Source organism: Phodopus roborovskii, unplaced genomic scaffold, assembly GCF_943737965.1.
Source record: "Phodopus roborovskii unplaced genomic scaffold, PHOROB, whole genome shotgun sequence".
Lineage (NCBI taxonomy): Eukaryota > Metazoa > Chordata > Mammalia > Rodentia > Cricetidae > Phodopus > Phodopus roborovskii.
This window is the reverse complement of record NW_026126407.1, coordinates 5066608-5093010: the sequence shown is the minus strand read 5'-3', so window position 1 is coordinate 5093010 and position 26403 is coordinate 5066608. Positions and strand designations below refer to the sequence as shown.

At 39.9% G+C, this 26403-nt stretch overlaps 1 protein-coding gene across 1 annotated transcript; it reads left to right on the top strand.

Annotated features, from left to right (window-relative positions):
• Positions 1-277: 277 nt before the first annotated feature.
• Positions 278-26359, top strand: Nufip2 (nuclear FMR1 interacting protein 2). Its single transcript, XM_051179913.1, has 4 exons — positions 278-655; positions 5632-7344; positions 16323-16355; positions 19780-26359. The coding sequence occupies exons 1-4, from the start codon at positions 373-375 to the stop codon at positions 19830-19832; spliced, it is 2082 nt and encodes a 693-aa protein (XP_051035870.1). The 5' UTR covers positions 278-372; the 3' UTR covers positions 19833-26359.
• The last annotated feature ends 44 nt before the right edge of the window (positions 26360-26403 follow it).

The following is a 26403-nucleotide window of genomic DNA, read 5'->3' as shown; positions in this document are numbered from 1 at the left end:
CAGCTTGCTTGCTTGTGAGGAGTGTAGAAAGTGCTGTTCGCTAACTGCGTGGTGAAGGAGAGAAAGCGATAGAAGAGAGAGCCATAATGCTGACGTTGAAGGCCCGGCCCTGTGAGGTTGCATAGGGTAAGTGGCGTTGGCTAGGCGGCGGTGGCGAAGGGGAAGGGAAGAGGATTTGGACTAGGGGCGGGGCTTGACGCGCAGCGTGGCTCCCGATTGCTGGAGCGCTGCTGCCAATCTTGCAGATCCGCTCGCTTAACCAGTGCGCTGGCGAGACGCGCTCAGATATACTGAGCGAGCGCTGAGAAGCAGTCTCAGATCCTGACGGTGCAGCAGCCCGCAGCCTCAGCCAGGGAGTCCTAGCCGCTTTCAATGGAGGAGAAGCCCGGCCAGCCACAGCCTCAGCACCATCACAGCCACCACCATCCGCACCATCACCCCCAGCAGCAGCAGCAACAGCAGCAGTCGCACCACCATCACCATTATTATTTCTACAACCACAGCCACAACCACCACCACCACCACCATCACCAGCAGCCTCACCAATACCTGCAGCATGGAGCCGAGGGCAGCCCCAAGGCCCAGCCCAAGCCGCTGAAACATGAGCAGAAACACACCCTCCAGCAGCACCAGGAAACGCCGAAGAAGAAAACAGGTCTGGGAGGGAGGGCGGTGGGGGAAGGGGACTGGTGTTGGGGGGGGCGACGAGGGGATGGGGGTGGGGCTAGATGTGAAAAGCGCGAACCCGGTCGGGGTGTGCGTCCCGCGGGGCCTGGGATGCCCCCTTTCATTCTTCCCGGGCGCGGGCCGCGAGGTGGGGATTGCAGCGCCCTCTCCTTCCCTTCAGCCTGGGAGAGGCCCAAGCAGGCCAGCGTGACCTTCCCCGGCCCCCGCCCCGGCTGGAGGCAGACCTGGACGGTCGGCCTTGGAAGTCCAGCCTTGTCTATTTATTTTTTTTCCCTCTTCGGCCCTGGACTTGCCTGAACGTGGGGGCCCCTAAGAAGGGATGAAACTCGGCCGCCCTAAAAAAAAAAATCCCCCCTCGAGCTGTATGTAATTCCGGCGGGCCTAGTGAGTCCCGGCGCGGGTGGTGTCTCGACACCGTCTTGCAGGCGGCGAGGAGCCGGGCTGAGGGCTGAGTTGAGGAAGCGTCCTCCCTCACCCGCCACCCAAGCCCACCTGTGGCCCTGGCGTTTGCTGTCTGGGGGGGGACGGTTGGGACCCTTTCTCCCCTCGGGTCATTTCCACCCCTAAGCGCCTCTTGCGGGCGCCGGACCCTGCCGTCTGCCCGCGAGGCTTCTCCCGAGGCCGGCGCCCCTGGCCCGCTCTCCTCGGAGCCGGCGAGGCTGGAATGTTCTCTCCTCCTCGCGGGGCCGCTTCCTGTCCGCCATGTTGGAAGCCGATTCCTGTCACCGACTTGGGCCGGCTGAGGAGCGGAGGGGGAAGGGTGCCGAAGGCCACACAGCACGCCGGGACCGATGGCCCGGGACCCTCGGCCGCCATCGCCGGGTCCCCCGCACTGCGGGCGGCCGGCGCCCGCCGCCCCTCCCCCCGCCCCGCGCCGGGTTGTGTAACCCGGTGGCGGCCGCGCGGCCCCGGGCGGGTCCCTGGGGTGAGGGGCGGGGGCGGTTGGGGTGGGGGAGGGAAGCGGCCACGAGGGGAGCGGCCTGCACCGTGGACCCGCGCGCCGACCGCCGCCTTTCCCGCTCCCGGGTGCGGCGGGAGGCGCGGGCGGCCGGGCGGGGAGCCGGCCCCGAAGAGGCGCTTGAAGGGGAAGGAGGCCCGGGCGGCGGCCGCGGCGTTCCGCTGGCCTGCGAGGGGCGAGGGGGGGATTCATTTTCGGTAGAGGCGGTGCCTGAGGCCGGGTGGGGTACCCAGCGGGAATCAAGCTCCCGGGTCACGAGTTTCTCTGCCACAGGAATCTCATCTCCTGCCAGGTTCGCTCACGACTCCGCCTCAGAGGCTTTTCACTTAGGCCTTTTTCTTTCTAGCAGCGCCTTTCCTACCAAGAGAAGGGAAAACAACCTCTTAAACCTTGTTTTCCACCTAAACTTCTGGGCATGGGTAGTGGCTGCAGGGATTACTCAAATGCTCTATTTGGATGGACAACAGACAGTTTGGGTCCCCTATTATCGGGAAGTGCCTTCTCTGAGGTGGTGCCAATACCACCTTACCTTGGACAAGAGTTTTCGGTCATATTAAAGTGAGAGAAGACATTTGCTGCATTTTAAAACTGATGTCGTTATCCAGACTGAATTTTTATTTAACATGTTAAACGTAAGAGTCTTGAGGAAATACTTAAGTACACATCAAAATTTATGCTTTTGCAGATGAAAAGTGTTTATAAACTGAAGAGTAATGAAGGGAATACTTGGAAGAAAAATGTTAAACTCAGCCTGTCGTTTAATACATGAAGTTACTGGTGAAAAACTTATTGTAGACAGTGTAACTTTGAAGACAGATGCTGGATATCAGATTTTCATTTGTAATGTGCAGTAGAAGTTCAGGGTTTAATTGTGAGGATCTAGATCAGCCTAGAAACTTAGGAATTACATAACACTTCATTTTTTTGGTTTTCAGAAGGTTGGGAAGTATTAACTGTTGTCAAATAATGGTATTTCATGAGGTTTATGTATTCCCAACAGGACTCATCACTACATAGAGATGCAGACCCTGAACCATTGGAAGTGGCACCCCTCAAAAAAAGTTGGGATGAAGGAGGGAAATGTGTTTAGGAAATTTTGAGAGAGTCCTAACAGTTTGGGGGTGGTTGGTTTTTTATATGTGGTTTGGTCACACAATACTGTTACCTCATTGTGTACAGTGCTAAGAAAAGTAGAATATACTTGGTCATGTGGGTTTTCACTGCCTATTACTCCCAAATCTTGGAAAAACTAGTTTGTTGAATCCAGAAGAGGGCCTAGAGAAGATCAAATGTGTTGAGTGATTGCAGTGGCAAATCCGAAGCTAGATTTGTCAGTACTCAAGTTTTGACTGAGATCATTTGAAGTGGAGCTATCATGACAGTCCTAAATAAATGCTACCAATTTTTAATTTCTGTGTAACACAGTCTAAATGTTTTTCTTAATATTTAAGCTTTAAAAATACCTTTCATGCTTTCTCTGCATACCAAGGACATAGGGGGTAAAGTATTATGTAGTTAAATGCAAACAGATTTTTGTCATTAAGACAAGTATAGTGGCCTGTTTTGTAAATAGAGATTGAGCCTTAGGCCCCTGGGTGTGCTAGGCAGGAGCTGTTTAACATTCAGCCACAGACTCAGCCCTTTAAGTTGTAATTCTGGTGTCTCATCAGAGTTTATTTACTTGAGTGTGGGCTTGCGTATAGCTAGAATTAGTGTGGGCCACTGTTTCCTACCTGAGCTGTGTTTTCCAAGAGTGAGTTCTGATATCTGAGCCACTAGTAGTAGTACTCTTACATAGAATTATTCTGGATTACTTTCCAGACTGCTTTGATTCAACTTGATTTGAAAATCAACTTTGAATTTTGCGTGTAGCTTTGCTCACCTTTAGTTTAAATACAAAAAAAGTTATGAGTAATAAGCCAGAAGATACAGATACTGCTTAATCTATTGAGCTATTAAATGGTGAGGTAGTTTTTGTGTTTGTCTTTGGTCCAGAGTTTCACAAGAGCATATTTAATGAGATGATCTGGGTCTCTCCTACCCCCAATTTTGTTTTGTTTGATACAGGATTGCAGGGATGAACCAGTGTGGCTCAACTTTCTGCTTTTTGTTTTGCTTTTTGAGACAGGGTTTCTCAGTGCAGCTCTGGCCTAGAACTCAGATTCTCCTGCCACTAAAGGTGTGCCACATAGCAGCTCTCTTTGTTTTGTATTAGAAAAGTTTAAGGAAAAAAGAAAACCACATAGTAGTCTTGTCTTTTCATAGTTAGACTTTATGAGAGAAAAAAATGCAGTTCTGACTGACCTGGAATTCATTTATGTAGAATAGGCTGGCTTCAAACTCAGATTCCTCTGGTTCTGTCTTCTGAGTGCTAGGATTGAAGGTATAGCCACCACATCTCCATGAAAGCTTTTATTTGGGAACAGATAGAATTTAGTGATAGAGTACCAGCTAGGAATACTCAGCCTTTAGCAACACAGGGGTTCTGACTTTCTATCATAGATCTTTAAAAAAAAAAAAAAAATAGAGCTTTAGCACTGGAAATTAATTTTTTTCCCTAACAACTAAGGGTTGAGCTTTGAATTTCATACGTGTCAGTCAGGAACTTCTACAGGAAGGTAGTGGCACATTTCTTTAATCCCAGTACTGGGCGGCCAGAGGCAGGTAGATTTTTTTGGTTCAAGGCCAGCCTAGTCTATAGAGTGAGTTCCAGGATAGAGGGCTACAGAGAAAGAAACCCTTTATCAAAAAACCAAATATTAGTACTTACTAATATTACTTTTAGAATTGAGGGTTTCCCAAAGGACTTTAGAGGTCATAAAACAATTACTGGCTAATCATTATTTTACTAGCAAGTAGGAGTTGTGACCCAGTAGATCACTTGTAATCATTAAACTTAACTGTCAACAGGGAAGTTTTACATTCAGATACTTGACAGCTTTAAAAAATTAGATTCCTTTCATTGTGAGTAGCAAGTGTTGCATGGCGGTAGAAAGAAAGCTGTGGGTTCTATCTAGACAGGTCAGAGTTTAGATTTCTAGTTCTATTACTTTATCTCTCTAGATCCTCCCCATACCCACCCCCCCCCCCCAAAGACAGGGTTTCTGTGTATTGCTTTGGAGTCTGTCTTGGAATTCCTTCTGTAGACTAGTCTGGCTTTGAACTCAACAAAGATCTGCCTGCCTCTGCCTCCCAAGTGCTGGGCCTAAAGGTGTGCACCACCAATGCTGGGTCTCTATAAGTCTTTTAACCCAAATACATAAGAAAACAAATCTTAAGGACTAGAAACATTGGTTCATATTTTTTTGATTAATGTGTTATGGTATGACCTGAAATAAAAGTCCCTGGGCATTATAGCTTTGTGTGTTAGATGCATTTGCAACTAGTCACTTACGGTTTTAATTTACCCCCTTTTTGGTGGTGGTGGGGTTAGGGTTTTGTATTCAGTGGTCATACATGCTAGGCAAAGGCCATAGCCTTAATTATTTCTTTTACTGAGTGGGATTTTGCTCAGAGGGTAATACTGGTCCTAATTGTTCCACTCTATAGCTCAAGATGGCTTCAAACATGGCAGTCATCTTGCCTTAGTTTTCAGTGTGCTGGAATTAACAGGCAGATGTCGCACTTGCCAGGATTGTATTGCATTTAATTGTAAGAAAACTTTTATAATAGCCTCATGTCAATAATGTGTAGGTTTATAGATAATCTAGAGGAGTATTATGGCATGCTGCTTGAGAGGTCTTGTTCTTTCTAGTTACTTCTGACTAGTGGCCCAGTAGATGGACCTGATGTGAATTGTGTACTAATTCTTCCTCTGCCTACCAATGAACTCTGTTATAAATCTGTGAAAAGGCGAAATCTTTTCATAGTGGTGTGAGGTAACAAACCCTACAGTGTAGTATCTGGTATTTCATAAACAGTTTCTAGTCTTCAGTATTACTGTGGTTTAAATGTATTTTTGTTTTGTTTTTGTTTTCCTTCTCTAGGCTATGGTGAAATAAATGGTAATGCCGGAGAAATATCCTTAAAGAGCCTCGGTTCTGATGAAGCTACTAACCCTATTTCTAGGGTCCTCAATGGCAACCAGCAAGTTGTAGACACTAGCCTGAAGCAGACTGTAAAGACCAGCACCTTTGGAAAAGCAGGAATTAAAACCAAGAATTTTATTCAGAAAAACAGTATGGACAAAAAGAATGGGAAGTCTTATGAAAACAAATCTGGAGAGAACCAGGCTATAGATAAGACCGATATTGTAGCAATTCCAAATGGCGTTATAACAAATAATTCAGGCTATATTACTAATGGTTATATGGGCAAAGGAGCAGATAATGATGGTAGCGGATCTGAGAGTGGATATACCACTCCTAAAAAAAGGAAAGCTAGGCGCAATAGTGCCAAGGGTTGTGAAAACCTTAATTTAGTACAGGACAAAATAATGCAAGAGACTAGTGTCCCGGCATTAAAACAGGGACTTGAAAGTTTAAAGCCTGACTATAGTGAACAAAAAGGAACTCGAGCAGATGGTTCAAAGCCTATTTGGAAGTATGAGACTGGACCTGGAGGAACAAGTCGTGGGAAACCTGTGGTGGGTGACACACTTCGTAAAAGCTCAGATATTAAACCAGGTTTGAGCAGCAAAAAATTTGATGATCGACCTAAAGGAAAGCATGCCTCAGCTGCTGCCTCCAAAGAGGACTCGTGGACCTTGTTTAAACCACCCCCAGTTTTTCCAGTGGACAATAGCAGTGCTAAAATAGTTCCTAAAATAAGTTATGCAAGCAAAGTTAAGGAAAACCTCAACAAAACTGTACAGAACTCGTCTGTGTCACCATCTTCATCGTCGTCATCTTCACTATCTACTGGGGAAACTCAGACCCAATCTTCAAGTCGATTATCCCAGGTCCCCATGTCAGCTCTGAAATCGGTTACTTCTGCCAACTTTTCTAATGGGCCTGTTTTAGCAGGAACTGATGGAAATGTGTATCCATCAGGGGGTCAGTCACTGCTAACTACTGCTGCTAATACTTTAACACCCATCTCTACTGGGACTGATTCAGTTCTTCAGGACATGAGTCTGACTTCAGCAGCTGTTGAACAAATTAAGTCTAGCCTTTTTATCTACCCTTCAAATATGCAAACGGTGCTGTTAAGCACTGCACAAGTAGATCTGCCCTCGCAGACAGATCAGCAAAACCTGGGGGATATCTTCCAGAATCAATGGGGTTTGTCATTTATAAATGAGCCCAGTGCTGGCCCAGAGACTGTTATTGGAAAGTCATCAGATCATAAAGTTATGGAAGTGACATTTCAAGGAGAATATCCTGCCACTTTGGTTTCACAGGGTGCTGAAATAATTCCCTCAGGAACTGAGCATCCTGTGTTTCCCAAGGCTTATGAGTTGGAAAAACGGACTAGTCCTCAAGTTCTGGGTAACATTCTAAAACCTGGGACTACTGAGAGTGGAGCCTTACCCTTGGAACCCAGTCATATAGGTGACCTGCAAAAAGCAGACGCCAGTAGTCAAGGTGCTTTAGTGTTTCTCTCAAAGGACTACGAAATAGAAAATCAAAATCCTCTGGCTTCTCCTACGAACACTTTGTTAGGCTCCGCCAAAGAACAGAGATACCAGAGAGGCCTAGAAAGAAATGATAGCTGGGGTTCTTTTGACCTGAGGGCTGCTATTGTATATCACACTAAAGGTAATTCATTTGTTCATTTTTCAAAGATTTTGATGGGCTGATGTGTACGTAAAAGTATACATATAATAGTATATTTGAGATTCTGTGATACTGTGATTGAATAACTAGTATGAATTTTTTGATTCAAGATCTTTGGAAACAGTATAGTTTAGAGGAATGTGCTTTCCCAACATGAAATGATCAAGAAAGGTATAATTGATCACCTACATAAAGAGCCCCCCCCCCCAGTTTCTGAGTCTCTCTCCCCCCCCCCCCCCCCAGGGTTTCTGTAACAGCCCTAGCTGTCCTAGAACTCAGAGATTTGCCTGCCTCTGCTTCCCAAGTGCTGGAATTAGAGGCTTGTGCCACCACTGCCTGGCATTATTTGGTTTTATGTAGAGAGGACATTTGCTTAAGGGATAGCCTTCTTTATTTTTAGCTTTTTGAAACAGGGTTTCATAGTGAGGCTGGCCTTGAATTTTTGATCCTTCTGCTGGGATTATAAGTACATGCTACCATACCTTGCTCAATATTTTCTCAAAGGATAATGAGTTTTGTTTTTTAAGTGATAGACAAGGGCCTTAAAAGTCCTGTGCCTCTCTGTGTCTCAGGTGTTGGGATTGTAGGTCTGTGTCACCAAATGTGTCCTGCTTCTCACCTTTAATCCCAGCACTGAGATAGAGGCAGGCAAATCTCTGAGTTTGAGGTCAGTCTGGTCTACAGAGCAAATTCCAAGACAGCCAGAACTGTATAGAGAAACTGCTGTCTTAAAATACAGGAAAGTAAAACAAAGCAAAAAACTCTTTGGGGCCCAGGAGGTGACTGAGTGAGCAAAGCATCTGTTTCTAAGCCTTATGACCTAAATCCCAAGTGATGGAAAGAACTGACTCCTGCAAGTTGTTCATTGACCTCCACACTTGTGCCATGACAGGTCTTTCTACCTGCAAAATTTTTTAAAATTGCATTTTTCCTGAATAGCATAACTAATTTTTTGGTTTTTGAGACAGTGTTTCTGTTTGGCCTTGGCTTTCCTTGAAAATAACTCTGGCCTTGAACTCAAGCTCCTGAGTGCTCGGATTAAAAGCCTGTGCCATTGACACCCATGGAATATGCTTCCTTCTATCTTTTACTTTTGGCATAAGTCTCTGAACTGCCATTCATAACTCCCTAACCCGTCTTCACAAAAGAGGTGGAATAGTCTTGAAATAGAAGTCTATAGGCTGCAGATGTAACTTGATAGTAGACTGCTTTTCTGATGTTTGGTTTCTGTGTCAAAATCAACTTGGGCAGGAAAGAAAAAAAGGAGGGGGCTATTTATTTGGTCTCCATAATTAAGAGAAGCCAGGGCAGAAGTTCAAGACAGGAACCTAGAGGCAGGAACTGAAACAGACCACAGCCAAATGCTGCTTACTAGCTTGCTCCCTGTGACTTGCTTAGTGACCTTTTTTTGTATACCCCAGTACCAACTGCCTAAGGATTGTACCACTCATGGTGTACAGGGCCCTCCTACATTAATTGGTAGTTAATAAAATGCCCTACAGATGTGCCCATGGGCCAGTTTAATGGAGACATTTCCTCAATTAGAATTTCTCATACCAGGTGTGTCTAGGTTTGTCAAGGTGAATAAGAAATACTAATTGTGGGCTCAAGAGGTGGCTCATCAGTTAAAGCCTGGGTTCAACTTCTAGTACCACCCAATTTTTATTTATTCATTTATAAATCCATGGCACTCCTCAAACTACTACATTCCTCAACTACTACATTCGACCATCCACTGTAGTTGTAAGTACTTTGCATAAACCAAACAGCTTGATCAATTTTGACATCCTAAAAAAAGAACAAAATTTTGTTCTGTGTATCCCTGGCTATCCTAGAACTAGATGCATAGACTAGGCTGGTCTTGAACTCGCATAACTGCCTACCTCTGCCTTGTAAGTGCTAGGATTAAAGGTGAAGGCTAATTTTTATTAAATACTGGTTAGGTAGGAATTGTAATAATTGAGGGCAGCTTATCAGTTTGTAGGGGTGAAGGAATCACCACATTCTCAGAAACCATTGCCTTAGAGAAAAATTACAAAGCTGTGTATGACTTTTTTAAGATGAAGTTATTTATTCAAATGTTTAACCTGCTAGTGTGTCCATGCAACATATCAGTGCCTAGAGCATAGGGTGTTAGATCCTCTGTATCTGGAGTTACAGATGGTTGTGGGCTACCACTTAGGTGAGGGTAATAGAACTTTTGGAAGAGCAGCAACTGAGCTGTATATATGTCTCCTGCTCGTTTGTTTTAAAATTAATTTTATGTTTGTTCATCCATCCATGTTGATTTAAATGTTTGTCTGCATGGGATTAGGTCACTCATCCTAAAAGACTTGATTTTCCCTCTCAGTATCTATCAATTTTCTAGAGCTCTTCATCCAGCTGTAGGGTCTTGGTGAGATTTGATTTCTCTTACTAGTTTGCCTTTTTTGATCTGCAAAATGAAAGGCATGTACTTTTATAAACATGTACTTTTAAAATACTTATTTCCCTTTGGAAAAGAGCAGAAGGAAGCCGGATGTGGTTGTACACCTTTAATCTCAGCAGGTCAATTTCAGAATTTTAGAACAGAATTTTAGACCCTGTCTCAAAACACTAAGGAAATGGGGTGTGGGAGGGTGGGATTGACTAGTTTTTTGTTGTTGTTGTTTTATTTTTTTTAGAGCTTTTAAAGGCGTGCTCTACCCTGCCTAGCATTTTGCAGGGTTTTTTTTTTTTTTTTTTTTTCCCTAAGATGATGTTGAATTGCTCTCCAGATAGATCTCTTTGGAAATAAAAGTTTGGAAGCTGAAAGTAGAGCAAAAGAAAAATGCTTATTAAGTCTCTTACCATTTGTAATTATATATGTTAAATTCTGCCAGGATAGTTGGGTAGTTTTGGTGTCATTTTCTGTGTCATCTGCTCTCCAGGGTCTTTTATAGAAAATCAGTGTCTTGTAGCTTGTGATAATTATGTGAGCCTAAGAAGACACTGTTCTCCTGGGTTGGAGAGATGGCTCTGAAGCTAAGAGCACTGACTGCTCTTCCAGAGGTCCGGAGTTCAATTCCCAGCAACCACATGGTGGCTCAACAAACATCTATAATGAGATGGTGCCCTTTCTAGCATGCAGGTAGATACAGATAATAAATCAATCCTTTAAAAAAGGGGAAAAAAAAAAAACTACATTGTTTTCCTGCAACCTCCAAAAAGTAATGAGATGACTAGTTGCTAATTTTTGTGTGTGGCGTTTATTTCTTAGGGCCAGGGATTTCATATTACACCTGTAATTTTTTCTTTACTGTTTTTGTTTGTTATGCTGGTGGTGCTGGAGTTCCGAACCCATAATTATTTTTGTGACAAGGTTTCACTATATTGGCCAGGTTCCTGAGCTGGGATTTAAGGCATATGCTACCACTTTGTAGTTGTGACTTTTGTTTTGAATTTTTTTGAGACAGGGTTTCTTTGTATAGCCTTGGCTGTCCTGGATCTCAAATTCAAGAGTTCTGCCACTTTCTTCCTGCCTAATGCTGAGTGATAAATTGATTAAAGGCTTCTACCACCATCACTTTTTTTAAATGTAGAATTGATTTAGGTAAACTGAATGCCATTCTACATGGTTGCAGCTACATTGAAGTTTTAGTAAAATGCATCATCTTGAATTTTGCAGTTGAGCATTAATAAAATTGTTTTCCCCTAAACAGAAGAGAATTGAGCAGATAATAGTTCATTTGGGTTCCAGAAGGGCAAGTTGTGGTTTACTGTCCTGCAGATTTTTCTCTTTGAATCAGTAACTTGAAATTATGAAATTATGGAGTGGTGGGCAGTTGTGAGCTGTCCTGTGTGAGTGTTGATAACCAAGCTTCAGCTCTTTGGAAAAGCAGCAGGTGTTAACACTGAGCCATCACTCCAGTTTTATTTTATTCATTTATTTTAATCTTAAAAGGAGAATCATTTGAATTTAACTAGACAATCAAGAGTACCTGTATTTTATATATGCAGTGTTAGTGTTCTACTGTTTCAGTGTTGTGGTAATTTTCTAAATTTAAGTTAGGCTTAGAATTAGAAGTTCTGTTCATTTCTCTAGCTTCAAAAATAGATCATTCATCAATTGAATTTAGTATTAGGTAGGGAGGGTGTGCTTATTATATCATTTTAATAGGACTGGTACATATTTTAGGTTTAACATTAATTAATTACTTGCAACCTCAGAAGTATTAGTGTTATTTTATATTTTTGGTTGTGAGCCTAGCCTTTAAGAGCTGAGCCATCTCTCAGCCCTACTAGTGTTATGTTCATTGCAGTTGAAGGTAATGGTTCAAGGCCAACCTGGTGTGCAGAATTTCAGGACAGCCAGAGCTATTGCTCAGAGAATCCCTCTGGGAAAACAAAAAGATATAAAATGACAGCACATTAAAGCATAAGGGATTGATTGGAATAAAGTCAGCTCTTCATAAGTATTGTCCCATGAACATTGCTTAAGAGATGATCATTAGCCGGGTGTTGGTGCTGTACGCCTTTAGTGCCAGCATTCCGGGAGGCAGAGGCAGAAGGATCTCTGACTTTGAGGCCAGCCTGGTCTACAGATCTAGTTCGAGAACAATACAGAGGAACCCTGTCTTGAAAAACCAAAAAGGAAAAAGAAAAGGTTAACCCATTGTGGTGAATTACTCCTTTAATCTTAGCACTCTCCCAGCCTGCTTTTCCATAGTAAGTTCCTGGACAGCTAGGGCTATATAGAGAGACCCATTCTCAAAAAAAAAAAAAATTGGGCTGGGCAGTGGTTGTGCACACCTTTGATCCTAACCTGACACTCCAGAGGCAGTCTGCTCCAGAGAGATCCAGGACAGCCAAGGCTACATAGAAAAAAAGCCCTGTTTGGGGAAAAAAAAAAGGAAAACCACGTTTGGTTGTTGTTTGCCTATAATCCCAGCACTTGGGAGGGGAGGCAAGATCAGGAGTTTAATGAGAGTTTAAGGCTGCCTTGAGATATACAAAATCCTATTTGAAAAAATACAGAAAAATAAGGCTTGGTTGGATATAGAACTCAGTGGTGGTAGAGTGCTTGCATGGATGGGTAAGGCCTTCCATTTCCTATCATCACAACTCAGTGTCAACTATTTCAAGGGAAGTATAAGGTCCTTTTTTTTTCTTTGTCATGATATAGTTGAGCTAATGCCTCTTCCAGGTGGATAGCTGTGAGTTTGAGACCAGCTTGGTCTACAAGAGCTAACTCCAGGACTGCCTCCAAAGCCACAGAGAAACCTGTCTTAAAAAACAAACAAACAAACAAAAAAATCAAAAATTCAATACCTCTTCTGGAGTTGTGTTTTTGAGGAACTCTAACAGTGTACGCTAGCCTAGCATAATTCTACTTGACTGCATGTGACATGATTCCTGCCCAGCTCATGTTTCCTAAGCATTAAATCTAAGGAGTCACTGTTTTAGCATATGGTAGAATCAAATCAATCCTTTTCTCTCTATCTGTGCTTCCAGTTTGAGATTAAAGGTGTGTACCACCATAGCCAATTTAGAGTATATTAAATATATATATGTGTATATATATATTTTTTTTAAATTTTGAAACAAGCCTTTTTTACATGTCAAACCCAGTTCCCGCACCCTCCCGTCCTCCACTGTACCCCCCACTAACCCCTGTCCCATCCCCTTTCTGCTCCCCAAGGAGGGTAAGGCCTTCAAAGTAATGTCATCATTTGGAGCAGGGCCCAATCCCACCCCCATGTGTCTAGGCCGAGAGAGTATCTTCTCTATGTGGAATGGATTCCCAAAGTCCATTTGTATAGTAGGGATACTGATCCACTAGCAGAGGCTTCCATAGACTGCCCACTCCTTCCAACTAACACCCACATTCAGGTGGGTTGGTCCTATGCTGATTTCCCAGCTATCAGACTGGAGTCCATGATCTTCCCCCCTTGTTCATGTCCACAGATTTTGTGGGTTTCTCCATCCTGGTCTTGACACCTTTGCTCATCACTCCTTCCTGTCTACAACTGAATTCCAGGAGTTCAGCTCAGTGTTTAGCTGTGGGTGTCTGCTTCTGCTTTCATCAGCTACTGGATGAAAGGCTCTACTCTAGGATGGCATATAAGGTAGTCTCATCGGGGAAGGGCATTTAAGTAGCCTCCCCACTTTTGCTTAGATTGTTAGTTGGGGTCATCCTTGTAGATCTCTGGACATTTCCCTAGTGCCACTCTTAAAACCTATAATCGCTCCCTCTATTGTTATCTCTTCTTGCTCTCCTGTATTTCCCTCACTCAATCTTCTTTCTCCCTCATGCCCACCTCTCCCGAGTATTAACTCTTTTAAAATAGTTTTTTTTCTTTCTCTATTCCTTTTCATGAGCATTACTGTTTTGCCTGTATGTATGTTCTTGTGATGGTATCAGGTCCTCTGAAACTGAGGTTACAGATAGCTGTGCGCTGCTTTGTGGGTGCTGGTAATTAATTCAGGTCCTCTGAAGAGCAGCCAGTGCTCTTAACCACTGAGACATCTCTCAGGCCCCTAGAGAACTCTTAATGTACATATCCAGTACTGGTAACTATTGTCTTTGAAGTACTCAGACTGAATGCTTTAGGTTAGTGAAGTAATAATAATGGGTTTATTTTCAAAGCCTTTCCTGATTATATTCCCTCTAAAAGGAGATAAATTGAGAGTTGCCTATTTGGTTGAAAGCTGATGTAAAACTGAGTTGATCTTATTGATACTGAAGCATGTCAAACATTCAAAGTGCTGGTATTTTAGAATGTTCATTAAATAACATGCAATGAGATGGGTTTGAAAGTGCTATAATCTCAGCATTCTGGAGATGGAAATAGAATGACCAATTAGAGGCAAGCCAAGCCCAAGCTGTATGGTAAGACTGCCTCAAAAAAGTAGAGCCTGGAGTTCTAGCTTTGAGTCTGAGGCAATGAGTGGATTACTAACCTACCTAGGTAATTTAGTTGGATTGTGTCTGCAAACAAAAGTAAAAGGAGGGTTGGGGATATAGCTTGCTTAACAAATACAAAAGACCTAGGTTTAATCCCTAGGATAGGAAAAAGACAAAACAAAAAAAGAACAGTGGGAAAGTGCCTAAATAGGGACATGAATGGCCAGATTTTTCTAAGGAAATATTAGCATTCATTATATTTATAGGATATGATTAGTGCCACGATTACTGTAATCTCAGTACTTAGCAGGTGGAGGTAGGTTCAGAGTCATTTATGTGATAGTAGTTGGAGTCCATGCCAACATGTCTCAAAACATCTGAGAATGGATAGGGATGCCCTCCATCTAACAGCAACACACAGATAAGACAGATTTTGTCTTCTAAATAAAATAGACATGCCACTAAAAAGAAAAACCCACAACTCCCTAGAGAAATGATTGAGAAAGGGGGGGAGGGGAGTGTCTAGCTACTCCTGAAAGAATGAAGGTTACCAAGCACACTCTCCAGACATATATAGAATTAAAAAGAAAATAAATCTTAAGCCACAGGGGCCAGCTTGGTTTGCTGAGATTTAGGACAGGCTCCAAAGCTACACAAATTGTTAACCTTTGGCTTAAACCATGGCTGGATATGTAGTTTCCCCACTTCCAGATCTTCAAAATCAGGGACTTGAAGACCATAAACATACAACTAAATTCAAACAAGTATAATCTAACATTTAAATATGTTGTTAATAGCTGGTTGTGGTGATCCACACATTTATGAGACCCTATCCTGCATCCCTCCCAAAAACAACTTTCATTGTATATTTGATCCTGTAGGGTGAGTGTAGTATATAATTCTCAGTCTCTGTATATTTATTTGCAATAAACTTACAATTTTAGATCAGTTTCATCTAGTTCAGGGGAATGATTTTTACCCTACCCTACTTAGTCCTATGCAAATACTACGCTTAATACATAATGAAACCAGTTTTAAGATCCAGTTCAGTGGTGTAAAATTTTTTTTTATGGGCATGAGAAAGGTATTATCATTTGTGATAGTTCATTCCTTTTTCTGAATAGTTTGGTTACATGTTTGTTTTCAGGGACTGATTCTTAGGGTTTTGTATTATAAGCTATGTATGGTCTTCATTTAGATACATGTTGATTGTGAAGCACTGCCTTCTCTATCCCTGTAGTTTAGACATGTACATGCCTGTGTAAGATGACGAACAAAGTAAACACAAGTTTGAAAGAAATTGGAGGAATAATGATTTATTAACAAATGGAATGTGAATTGGCATTTTGGCTTATGGACTTGGGTATGGTTTAGGGGTCAGAACCACTTTCCTAGATGCTTAAACTAATCAAGTTTATAAAATTGAACATTCTGTTCAAGAGACCTGTATACTCCATTGAGGAGGAGTAGGATAGCAGTGAGGTGAGAAAAAATATTTAATATATGCAGAATTTTGTGTATCTTTGCTATTTGTAAGCACAGAATATTGTTAGTTTCATATAATAATGGCTTTTATTGTTTAGTGTGTGAGGGTCTTTGTATATACATGTATTTACATGTGTGATTCACCAGTGTGTGGTGGTCAAAGAACAACCTGCCACATAGGTCTCAGGGATTGAATTTGAGTCATTAGGCTGGGCAGGAAACCATCCAGACAGCCCAAAAATTAGTTTTTCATAATCAGTATATACATAATCTAGATGATGCTTAAAAGTTATTTGAAAACTTCAGTGCCTTGTGCTGTAAGTCAATCCTAACTTTAATTATCCCACAGGAATAAGTCTCCATTTCTTCAGACATAAGTGGTAAAAGCACCACATTTTTTATTTGGTTTGTTTGTTGTTACTCTTGTTTTAGTTTTTCGAGAGCCTGTCCTGGAACTAGCTCTGTAGACAAAGGGAAGGCTGACATCGAACTCACAGTCTGCCTGCCTCTGTCTCTGAGTGCTGGGACTAAAGGCTGTTTAAGAGATAGAAGCATTTGTTGAAGTTTGATGTGTAAAAAAAAAAAAATAATTTTTTTCTCTTTCTTACAGAAATGGAATCTATATGGAATTTGCAGAAGCAAGGTAAGAATGGTTATTTAAAATCTTTAATACTAATCAAAAATCATGACATTTACTTTACTGAGACTAATTGGAATCATGGCCTACCAAATGAACAGCCTCTGGATTTTGTGTTGACTTAATTAGTCAAAAGTCAGTTGCCTTACCAAGACTGCTAAGACATTGTGGCTTACCTGTAATGCCAGCTCTTTGAATGCCGAGGCTTTTAAAAGTTCAAGGCTATTCTGTGCTACAGTTATAAGACCCTGTTTGTAACAGGGAAAATGGAAATACACTACTTGTAGCAATGGTTTTTCTACTCTAGTATGAATTATAAGAGGCTAAGAGTTTTTTTTTCAAGACAGGTATCTCTTTGTAGCACTGGCTGCTTCTGCCTTCTGAGTGCTAGAATTAAAGATGTTCACCACCATGCCAGGCATAGGCTAAGTTTTTTACTCAGTGGTGGAGCTCATGATTAATATATAAGGCCTTGGGTATGACCCCCATTACAGCCTTCCTGGTACCTTCCAGGTATAAATGAGGAATCTAACATAAATGTTCTTGTCTTTTGCCAGTCTACTTGTGTTTGTATGGTAGACAAAGGAATGAACCTAAGAATTGAAATTCATAGTTTATTAAAATTTTCAATGTTAGAGAAACATCTAGATTGTGTTCTGGGATGGTGTTTGGAAATATGAACAAATAACAACAAATTCTCTTTTAACCTCTTCTGTAATCAATAATTGACAAGGAGGAAAGGGACTGTGTATGCGATCCATGTGTTATCTTTGGGAATTTAGAGTTTTCTGGAAAGGTGGTCACTGATATTAGATGAGGATATTTACAATCCTGTAATAGGCTGGAGAGAGGACTCTGCTGGCTGCTCTTTCAGAGATGCTGAGTTCAATCCCAGCACCCACGTGGTGGCTCATAACCATCTGCTTTGGGATCTGATTCCCTCTTCTGGCATAAAAAGTCAGTAGAGCATTCATACACAAAATTGTCACTTATTTTACTAGTTAATATAAGTGAAAATTAGGTAACTCTGAAATCCCTAAGTGTACTACCTGATGAATGAATGGCTTTAGATTCTCTTTGACTCGACATGTTAGGAAGTTTCAGCTCACAGATAGCCAGAGAGTGACAGAAATTCTTGGCTTCTAATATTGTTCTTTCTTTTTGATATCATAATATAATTACATAATTTTCCCCATTCCTTCCTCCAGACATTCCCTTACTCATCTCCTTAATTTTGTGGTCTCTTTGCATTGTTTTGTGCGTATGTGTGTGTATACATATTCCTAAATATGTAAACAACAACCTGCTTAGTTTGTTTGTTTTGTATAATGTATGTTTTGGGGACTGAGTATTTGGTATTGGACAATCAATTGGTATACTCTTCCCTGGGCAATACTGTTTCTCAGTGCTCAAGTGCTTTTTTAGTTAGTTGTTCTTTGTGTAGGGTTTGAAGTTCCTGGGCTTTCCTTGTCCATTTTAGCCTGTGTGTTGTCCTTGTTCAGCTCATGTTTAGGCAGTCATGTTGGTTAGACTTTATGGGTGTAGCTTTTGACTACTAGGTGACAGTCTCAAAGCAAACTCCCTGATCCTCTGAGTTGTAATAATAACCTTTTCTCCCTGTCTTCTGCAATGTTCACTAACCTTACTTAGGTGCAGGAGTTGTTTTGTAGATGCATCCATTGGGACTGGGCTCCACAACCCTGCACTTTGTTGGTTGTGGTTTTCTTTAACACTCTGTTGCAAAGAGAAGTTTCCTTCATTGGGGTGAGGACTCCACTTACCTGTCAATATAAGGACAAATATTGTTTATAGTGTGTTTTAGGTTTATGGTGGGTTAGTAAAGTGGTAGTTGTAGGCTCTCATCCAAGATATGTGGTTACTGCCAATATATGTGTGCCACTACTGCATCCTTAGGGTTATCATGCCTTTGCTAGTGTTGATTTGTAGGCATCGTTGCTGCTATTGCTTGTTTCTTACAAGGATCAAATCTTTTTTTTTAACACAGCTGTTTGTTGCTTAATGACAATTAGCAAACACTTAAGTGCCTTCCTACAATTTAATCCCAACATTGGGAGGCAGAGGCAGGCAATTCCAGTCCAGCCTGGTAATATTAAGTCAGTTCAGGCCAGCCAGGGCCTCAAATGGTGCAATGTAATTGAGGGGGGGAGGTTTGCAGATTGCTTTTCTTGTACATTTCAAATTAAGCACAAATGGGGGGGGGAAGACTAGAAAATGATCTTGAAATAGTCACCTAATTGTATTATAAAATGACTATTGACTATAGAAACGAATATTGTCATGCCAGGTTACCTTTGGTGTTCCAGAAAGGATATTTATTTTTATAATGTCCTTACTAAGCTAGCTCAATTGGTGTTTTTTTTTGGGGGGGGTTTGTTTTTGGTGACAGGGTTGGGGTTCCCAAGACAGGGTTGCTCTGTTTATATATAGCCCTGGTTTTCCTCAAACTCAGGTGTGTGCCACCACTGTCTGGTTTAAGCTAGGTTAATTCTTTGGGTAGGGGATGATTCAAGACAGGGTCTCTCTGTACCCTTGGCTGTCCTGGAGTTGCATAGACCAGGCTGGCTTCATAGAGATCTGCCTGCCTGTGCCTCCCCAGGACTCGAGTTAAAGGCATCTGCCACTATATCCCTATGTTTGGTTACTGTTAAGTATTATTTTCAGGACTCTTTCTATTAAATAACTAAAGGCTTGCATCTGTAGAGGGAACTGAAGAACCCAGGACCTCTATCTAGAATTCTAGGAAAGTACTAATTCCTAGTTTTCCTGTTTACATACAGCATATTATGTTTACATACAGCATATTAACTTTTTTTATATATTTTTAATTTTGTTTACTTATTTTTATTACATATACAGTGTTCTGTCTGCATGCCTGCCTGCATGTCAGAAGAGGGCACCAGATCTCAGGATGGATGGTTGTGAGCCACCATGTGGTAGCTGGGAATTGAAGTCAGGACCTCTGGAAGAGCAGCCAGGGCTCTTAACCTCTGAGCCATCTCTGCAGCCCAAGCGTATTAACTTTTTACGTTGCACTTGGAGGCTGAAGAAAAAGGATCATGGATTCTTGGACAACCTGGATATAGTGTAGAACAAAAAAATATTCTAATAATAATAATTATAAATAATGGTTCAGCAGTAAATGCCTGCTACCAAACCTGACAATGTGAGTTGGGAGTGCTGAACAGGAACATTTTGAATTGAGAAACTAGATCACACTTGGGATAAAAGCAAAAAGAAATTGCCTTTAAAGTTTTATTTTAATTAAAAAAGAGAGAGAAAAAATTTAATTTAGTCAGATGTGTAGCAGTTTAAATGGTGATTAATTACTTGGGATTTGTTTCTGGGTTAATTCTAAGGTTTTATTTTGATTTTAATTAATTCACTTTTTTTCCCTTCATTTTGCTTCTAGATCCCAAAAGGATAATCACTTACAATGAAGCCATGGATAGTCCAGATCAATGAAGGACCAGACTGCCTATTTGTAACCTTTCTGCAGCATTAGAGCCACCGTTCATGGGGGACACGAGGCTTTTATGCTCCTAGATCTTCAACGCAGCAGAGGAACCATAAGTAGAATCACAGGATAATATATACAAATATATATATATACATATATATATATATAGTTATTTAAAAAAAAGGCAACTGAAAGTAATTAGACTTCTTAAAGAATCAAATTTATTTCAAGAGACTACACATGGTTATTTAATCTCCGGTACCGAATAGTCTTTTTTTCTTTTATTTTGTTAGTTTTTGTTTTTAAGTGTGAATGCAAATGATTAATGAATACAGACTTAACAAGCGTGGTTCTAAAGTTCCTGCTGTCATCGACTTGGGCAACAAATGACCCACTGGAAAGGCAAATCCACTTACTAGGTATCTGTATCTTGTTCTGTGACTAAAGTGATACACTAATCACGGGGAGCCCAGAATGATGCAACATTTCCCCCTATTCCGCCCTTGATCTTTTGGTTTTATTTTGAGCCCTGCTAGAATGCTGGATAAATGCCTTGAAGTTTGCAGGGATTTTTTTGTTGTTATTGTTTGTTTTTTTGTTTTTTTTTTTTTTTAATCCGATAATTTGCATGTCTTGCCAGGAGTTGTGCAGCCTCTGTGGGATGTTGGGGAAATAGTTCCTTTTATTTTTTGTGGGGTGGGGATAGGGGGAGGGCATTGAAGTTCTACAATCCTGGAATAGTTTGTGGGTACATAGTTAACTTTGGTTAAATGTTTGACTTTTAACAGCTGACAAATTCAATAGTGTCATTTAAAGGAAAGTTGCAGAACAAGTAATTGGCTGATAATTATCCATTGTAATTGTGTAACCGGGAGCAAAAATATATTCTGCTTTTCGCTGTAGGTGCTCAGACTTGCTCTCTGTCACTAACACTAAGTGTGTACTCGTTTTTCATCAAACATCTAAGAGAAACTATGTTATCTTTATGTAAATTTTTTATAATTTCAGTTTCTCAGCAAAGTCTAAAAAGGAAAAAAAAAAAGTTCATGAAAAAAATGTCTTTTAGCCAGTGAGGAGGTAATAAACACTGCTTGTAAACGGTGTGTTTTCATGCAAAATCTACTTCTGAGCTTACTAGCTTCTAATTATATCTTAATATATTTCATTATTAGAGCAAGATGTTTTTTTGTTTTTTAAGGAAAATAATGTGAAATTCTGGAAATTTTGTTTTGGGCAGAAAAGAGCATTAGCCCTGTCTTATCACATTACCATCCTGTTGTGTTGCAGCTTGTGTATTGCATGCTAAAGTATGAGTGAGTGAGTGAGTGAGAGAGAGTGAGTGTGTGTGTGTATGTATGTATGTATAAAGGGTCCAATTTAAGACTGGGTGATGTTAGTGGCATAACAAGTTCTCTGGCCTGATGCATCACACACATACACATACAGAGAAATATTAGTGTATCCATATGTCAAATACAAGTTAATATAGCAGGGCATTTATAGAGTCTTCTAACAAAGGCAGACTGGATCCCCTGGATACATTTGGGGAGAGAAAGTAATTTTACTCTTATTTGTTTTCTAAGAAATGTCCAGTTTTGAGCGATTGTAGTGTGGATGGATTTTCTGGTTTTGTTAATTATTTCAGGTTTTTAACAAATAGTTCATGAAAGAAGCTATTTGATTTACTGCAGAGAAAAATACTTTTTAGTCTGGATTTCTGCCCTGCTTAGATTTTTAAAAAAGTATAAGCATGGATTGCCAATTCCACTTGATGTAAACAAAACTTTTTATACATAATATATATAATAACTTATTGTATCAGTCCAGGTTCAGAAACTTGTGATAGGCCAGTTTCAGATAGTTTCATTTCACCTGTAAACTGTATCACTTTTACTGATATTGTAATTTTCAAATGTATGTTTACAGATGTGCCCTTCATTTAGTGCTTTGTTCCTTTTTTTTTTTTGTTTTTTGTTTTTTTTTTTTTTTTTTTTGTTGAGTCTCCTGCTTGCTTGCCAAAAGCTAGGATGCTTCAGGCCCTTGTACAATTCAGAGTGAGGCATCCTTGAGCTTTAAAGCATTGAACAAACTGGAAAAATGCAACACGCCACATACTGAACTGAAAAAAGTCTGTGTTTTGTGTTTCCTTCCTTCCTTTTTTTTTTTTTAATAAAAATTTTCAAAAATATAAAAAAAAAAGGGTTGACTAAAGAAAAAAAGAGGCTCCAGTTTGTTTTATAGATTTTAAAGTTCTGCTGTGTGTTTAATTGCCTTGTGTAACCACTTATCGCCTTAGGGCCAAATCCTTCACCCTAGTCTTTTAAATGTCCATTTTGTTTGCCTAGAATTTTAACGTTCTTCTGTTGCACAAATCACAAAAAAAAAACAAAACTTCCTTGGTTAGTGGCATACAAGGTTGAACATAATCAAAATGGAAAGAAAAATCCAGTTTCCTGAATTGGGCTTTTAAACTTAGAAGTAATACTTTAGTACCTTTAAAAGCCTTCGCTTTCTTAATTCTTCTTCCATATCCTTCAGGCCTCTATTCAGAGAAGCTAAAGAGAATGTACCCCTTTACTGTTTTCCAAAGGTTGAGAGTCTTACTTCTAAATGAAACAATATAACATTTCACTTTGTTTTCTCCACTGAAATTTTCCTGATTGATATAGTTATAAGGTATATATAGTAGTTAGAAATGGCTCACCTTTCTGGGATCCCTCATGATCCATCATAATGACTGTCAGTATTTTTTTGGACATTGGGTTAATGGACTTAATTGCCTCAGTACAAGCAGGACTTTGGGACAGAGCTCCTTTGTGCTGTTTGGTACTTGTCTCAATCTTTCTCCTTAGGTCCTCACACAATTCCTTACAGAGCACTTATTAAAAAAAAAAAAGTCGTACGAGTTCATCTGTTTTCTGATTATTTTTGCGTAAGCTTCTAAAGAAACATCAGCTGTAATTAATTTAGCACATTTAAATAACAATATGTTGTTGGTATAAAGAATATTCCTTCAACTCAGAGTATTAGTACTGTAGCATAAACCAAATACAGTCTAGAGGGGACTTTTAACATCCCTCCATTTAAATGACTGAAAAAGATGTGTGTGTGTATGTATGTATGTTGGGGTGCTTGTATGTGAGGGAAAGATGAAGATACTAAGAATTAGTAAATGAATGTGTAAGACATTATATTAGTATTCAGAGAATGAAACGTGTATTTATTTTGTGCCATTTGTTTTCATTATATGGAATAAAGTTGGATGGTTTAAATCCTTAAAGGGTAGTACTAGAAAAAAATGGCACTAAGGATGAAATCATGACCTATTTTTTTTAATAGCTAAGAAATAATTATGGGTGATGATTTCTTTCAGTTTGTCTTGATTGTAGGTTTTGCGTCACATACCACTCACTTTGTGTAAAATGTCTTGAGTAATCTCCCTTTCCCCACAAAAGACAGGGTGTATTTATCTTTTTCCCTATTCACCCCCCACTTCAACAACCTGAAGCTAATTGCATAGTGTTTCCTCTAACTTTAGTAATGAACCTTCACATCAATAAAGTGTGTTTATGGTGTCTATAGTAGCCTGCCCTTCTCTACTTTCTAGGAGGAGATAGCCAATATCTAGAGACTTGTCAGTGGCAACTTTACCATCCTCCATCTACTTTCATAGTTACTCAGAATCTGCAAAAATTTCATAAGTGAAACAAAATGCTGTGCTTTTTTTTGTTTGTTTGTTTGTTTCAAATGACAGTTTTTAGCGGAAAATAGGTTAAATCTCAAATGATATAGTAGTTTATTCATAAAATAGGACACAGTAGCAGCAGTTCACACTTGTTTGTTGCATCACTTGACAGTCCTCACCAAAAACTTTTTTTTTTTTTTTTAATGGTAAGCGTTAAGATCAGAAAAAGAGCATGTAATGTGAACTCTACCAGATTGCCATAGGCAAGAAGTTCAAGGCTTGGCTCAACTAAAAAGCCTGTCCACAATGGTTTATGTGAGGGTCTCTCAAGTCACTTCATGTTCAACTTGTCTTAATGTTAACCAGCGGAAGAACATAGTACAGTGTATGTAGTAGGTGAAATACATGTAAAGGGACAATAGCCTACTGATGAATACCAGGGTGGATTTTGGTAGGTGGGATTTTCCTATTTTCCCAGTCCCCCAGTAATTTGGAAAGGAGGCACGGGAGAATAGAAGCAGGAATAGCTGCTTAAAGATGGTCAGAAGTACATAGATTAAGAGTTCTAAAAATCAGTATTTAAAAACACTTAGAAGTAAGAAGGAAGCCCATTCTGTTTTTTTTTTTTTGTTGTTGTTGTTGTTTTGTTTTGTATTTTTTTGGTTTTTTGGTTCTTTGTTTGTTTTAAAGAATGATAAATCATCAACTCCACTCAAGCACTGATTTACTGAGTTTAAGAAAGAAAAGCCTCAAAACAATTATAGTATGTCAGTCAGTTTTCTGTCATAAAATGCCCACAAACACTAGCAAATAGCCATTAAGGAACGGAAAACAGATAACTGAGCTGTAGTGGGATTGCTGGTTCAGACATTTCCTATTCAGAAAATTTCGTTCTGTCCAGAGTTCTGAAGCCATTTTAAAACATTGTGGTGTCTTGTTTTGTTTTAACAAACTTACTATAGAAGCTATGTTTTCTCCCTAGTTCACTTTTGCTTTTGCTGTATATCATTTGTAATCGACAGACCAAACCAACTTAGATCAACATTATACAATAGCTTTCCATATATATCCCTTTTTCCTCAGGTGCTAAACAAAGGCTCCGAAATGGATACTGCTTTAGTGACATTTTATTCTTAATGCACATTTCTTTTAGTAATTGTGAAGATTGGTGTTAACAAAGTGGTTTTAATATGTAAATATGAACAAATACCTTAAGTTCTATTTGTCTATTTAGTCTTTGCATTCATCTTTTGTAGATAAATTTTCACAGTCATGAATACATTTCATTAGGTATTATTGCATCTTTAGAATGAAAACAACTGTTTTGTCTTAGATTACGCCTGCTGCTGCTGCTGCTGCTATGGAAAACTGAAAATCAAGAATGTGATGCACTTTTTAACATTACTATATACTATAGGTTGCTTTAATACCTTTTCTTTGTAGCACAGCCACTAACAAAAGTGAACAGAGTTTATAATTCTCTTCAGGAGTGAGTCAGTCGTCTGTAGTTTGTGTTCACCTATGAAGAGGACAGAAACTTAGGAAATAAACTTTGGTTAATACTAATCTTTTGGCCTTAAAGAGTCTTCTACTACTGAAAATAGTTTAAATCTTAGCTTTGTTCCTATTATTCCCTCTCTGCTTCAGAAAGAATTGGGAAGGACTAGAGGAAATTTTTTTGTTTGTTTGGTTGGGTTTTTGTGTTTGTTTGTTTGTTTGTTTGTTTTTTGGTCAGTAAGCTGGCTGTTTTTTAAAATTTTGTATCAGAAAATTAATGCTGCCATGAACCAATCATATTTAGTTTAACAAAGCTCCCAACTATTCTGCTTCTCTTATGTATATTTTAATTAACAAAGGTAAACAAAGTATAATAAGAATGCTACTTGACAAAGGAAAATTTTTCTTAAGCACATACTCAAACATGAAGGAGACAAAACCCAAAAAGTATGTAGGTGAGGGACACCAAATGAGGTGGAGGAATATGAGAAAGATGTGTGGTCCAAAGCTTTCTGATTATATTTTGATGTTGCCAATATTGCAGAGCCAAACTTTTAATTTGCTTACTTACTATATTTGTTGGCCAGAGATCTATTTTTATATCAGTGTGCCTTGCATGTATATTGACTTTTGGAAAGGCCATGTAGTAATGCCTGAGATGTTGATGGTCCTTACCACCTCACTGATTTTTATGCAGTTGAAATGCTCATTCTATTGTCCAACTGGTGCTCTTGTCAAACTGGAACTCTTTATAAACTGGGGGGGGTCACTTTTTCGCTAACCCCCCTCCCCCCTTTTTTTAAAGTCTTCAAATGGCTGGTCTGTAGTGGGAAATGGTAAAAAGGATTCTTCACTACCTACCCTAACACCTTCAAGTAATGTGATGACACCCTTGCTTTGTGCGCTTTGAAAAGTTTCAGCTTGCTATCTCCTTTAGTGTTATGAAAGGTGTTATTAAACACATTATTTGCAAAATACAGGAAGATGGTGGGAGTCCACATTTACTGGGGATTCTTTGTGAGCTTTGCTCCAAATTATTGGCTCTTTCCAACAACAAAATTTTTTATTGTTAAAGCACCTTGATTAGAAAATTTTAAATATTCATGTCTGCAACAATTGTCTCAATGAACTGTGCAATTCTTGTCATTAAAAAACAAAAATACAAAACAGATCTGAACTCTCCCTAATGTGACTTGTTAGTTTCTGTATTTCCTGCCAGTGTAAATGTGAAAAGCTTTGCTTGCATTACGTTTTAGAAATGCATTTTGCACACTCAGTTTTGCTGAAGCTCCATGAAAAGGTTAGATCTAAGTAGATGAATAAAGCTATGCACATGTTTTGAAAGTTTAATTTGTGTGTCATTACAAAAGTAATCTGTCATTTTCTGTTTTTAG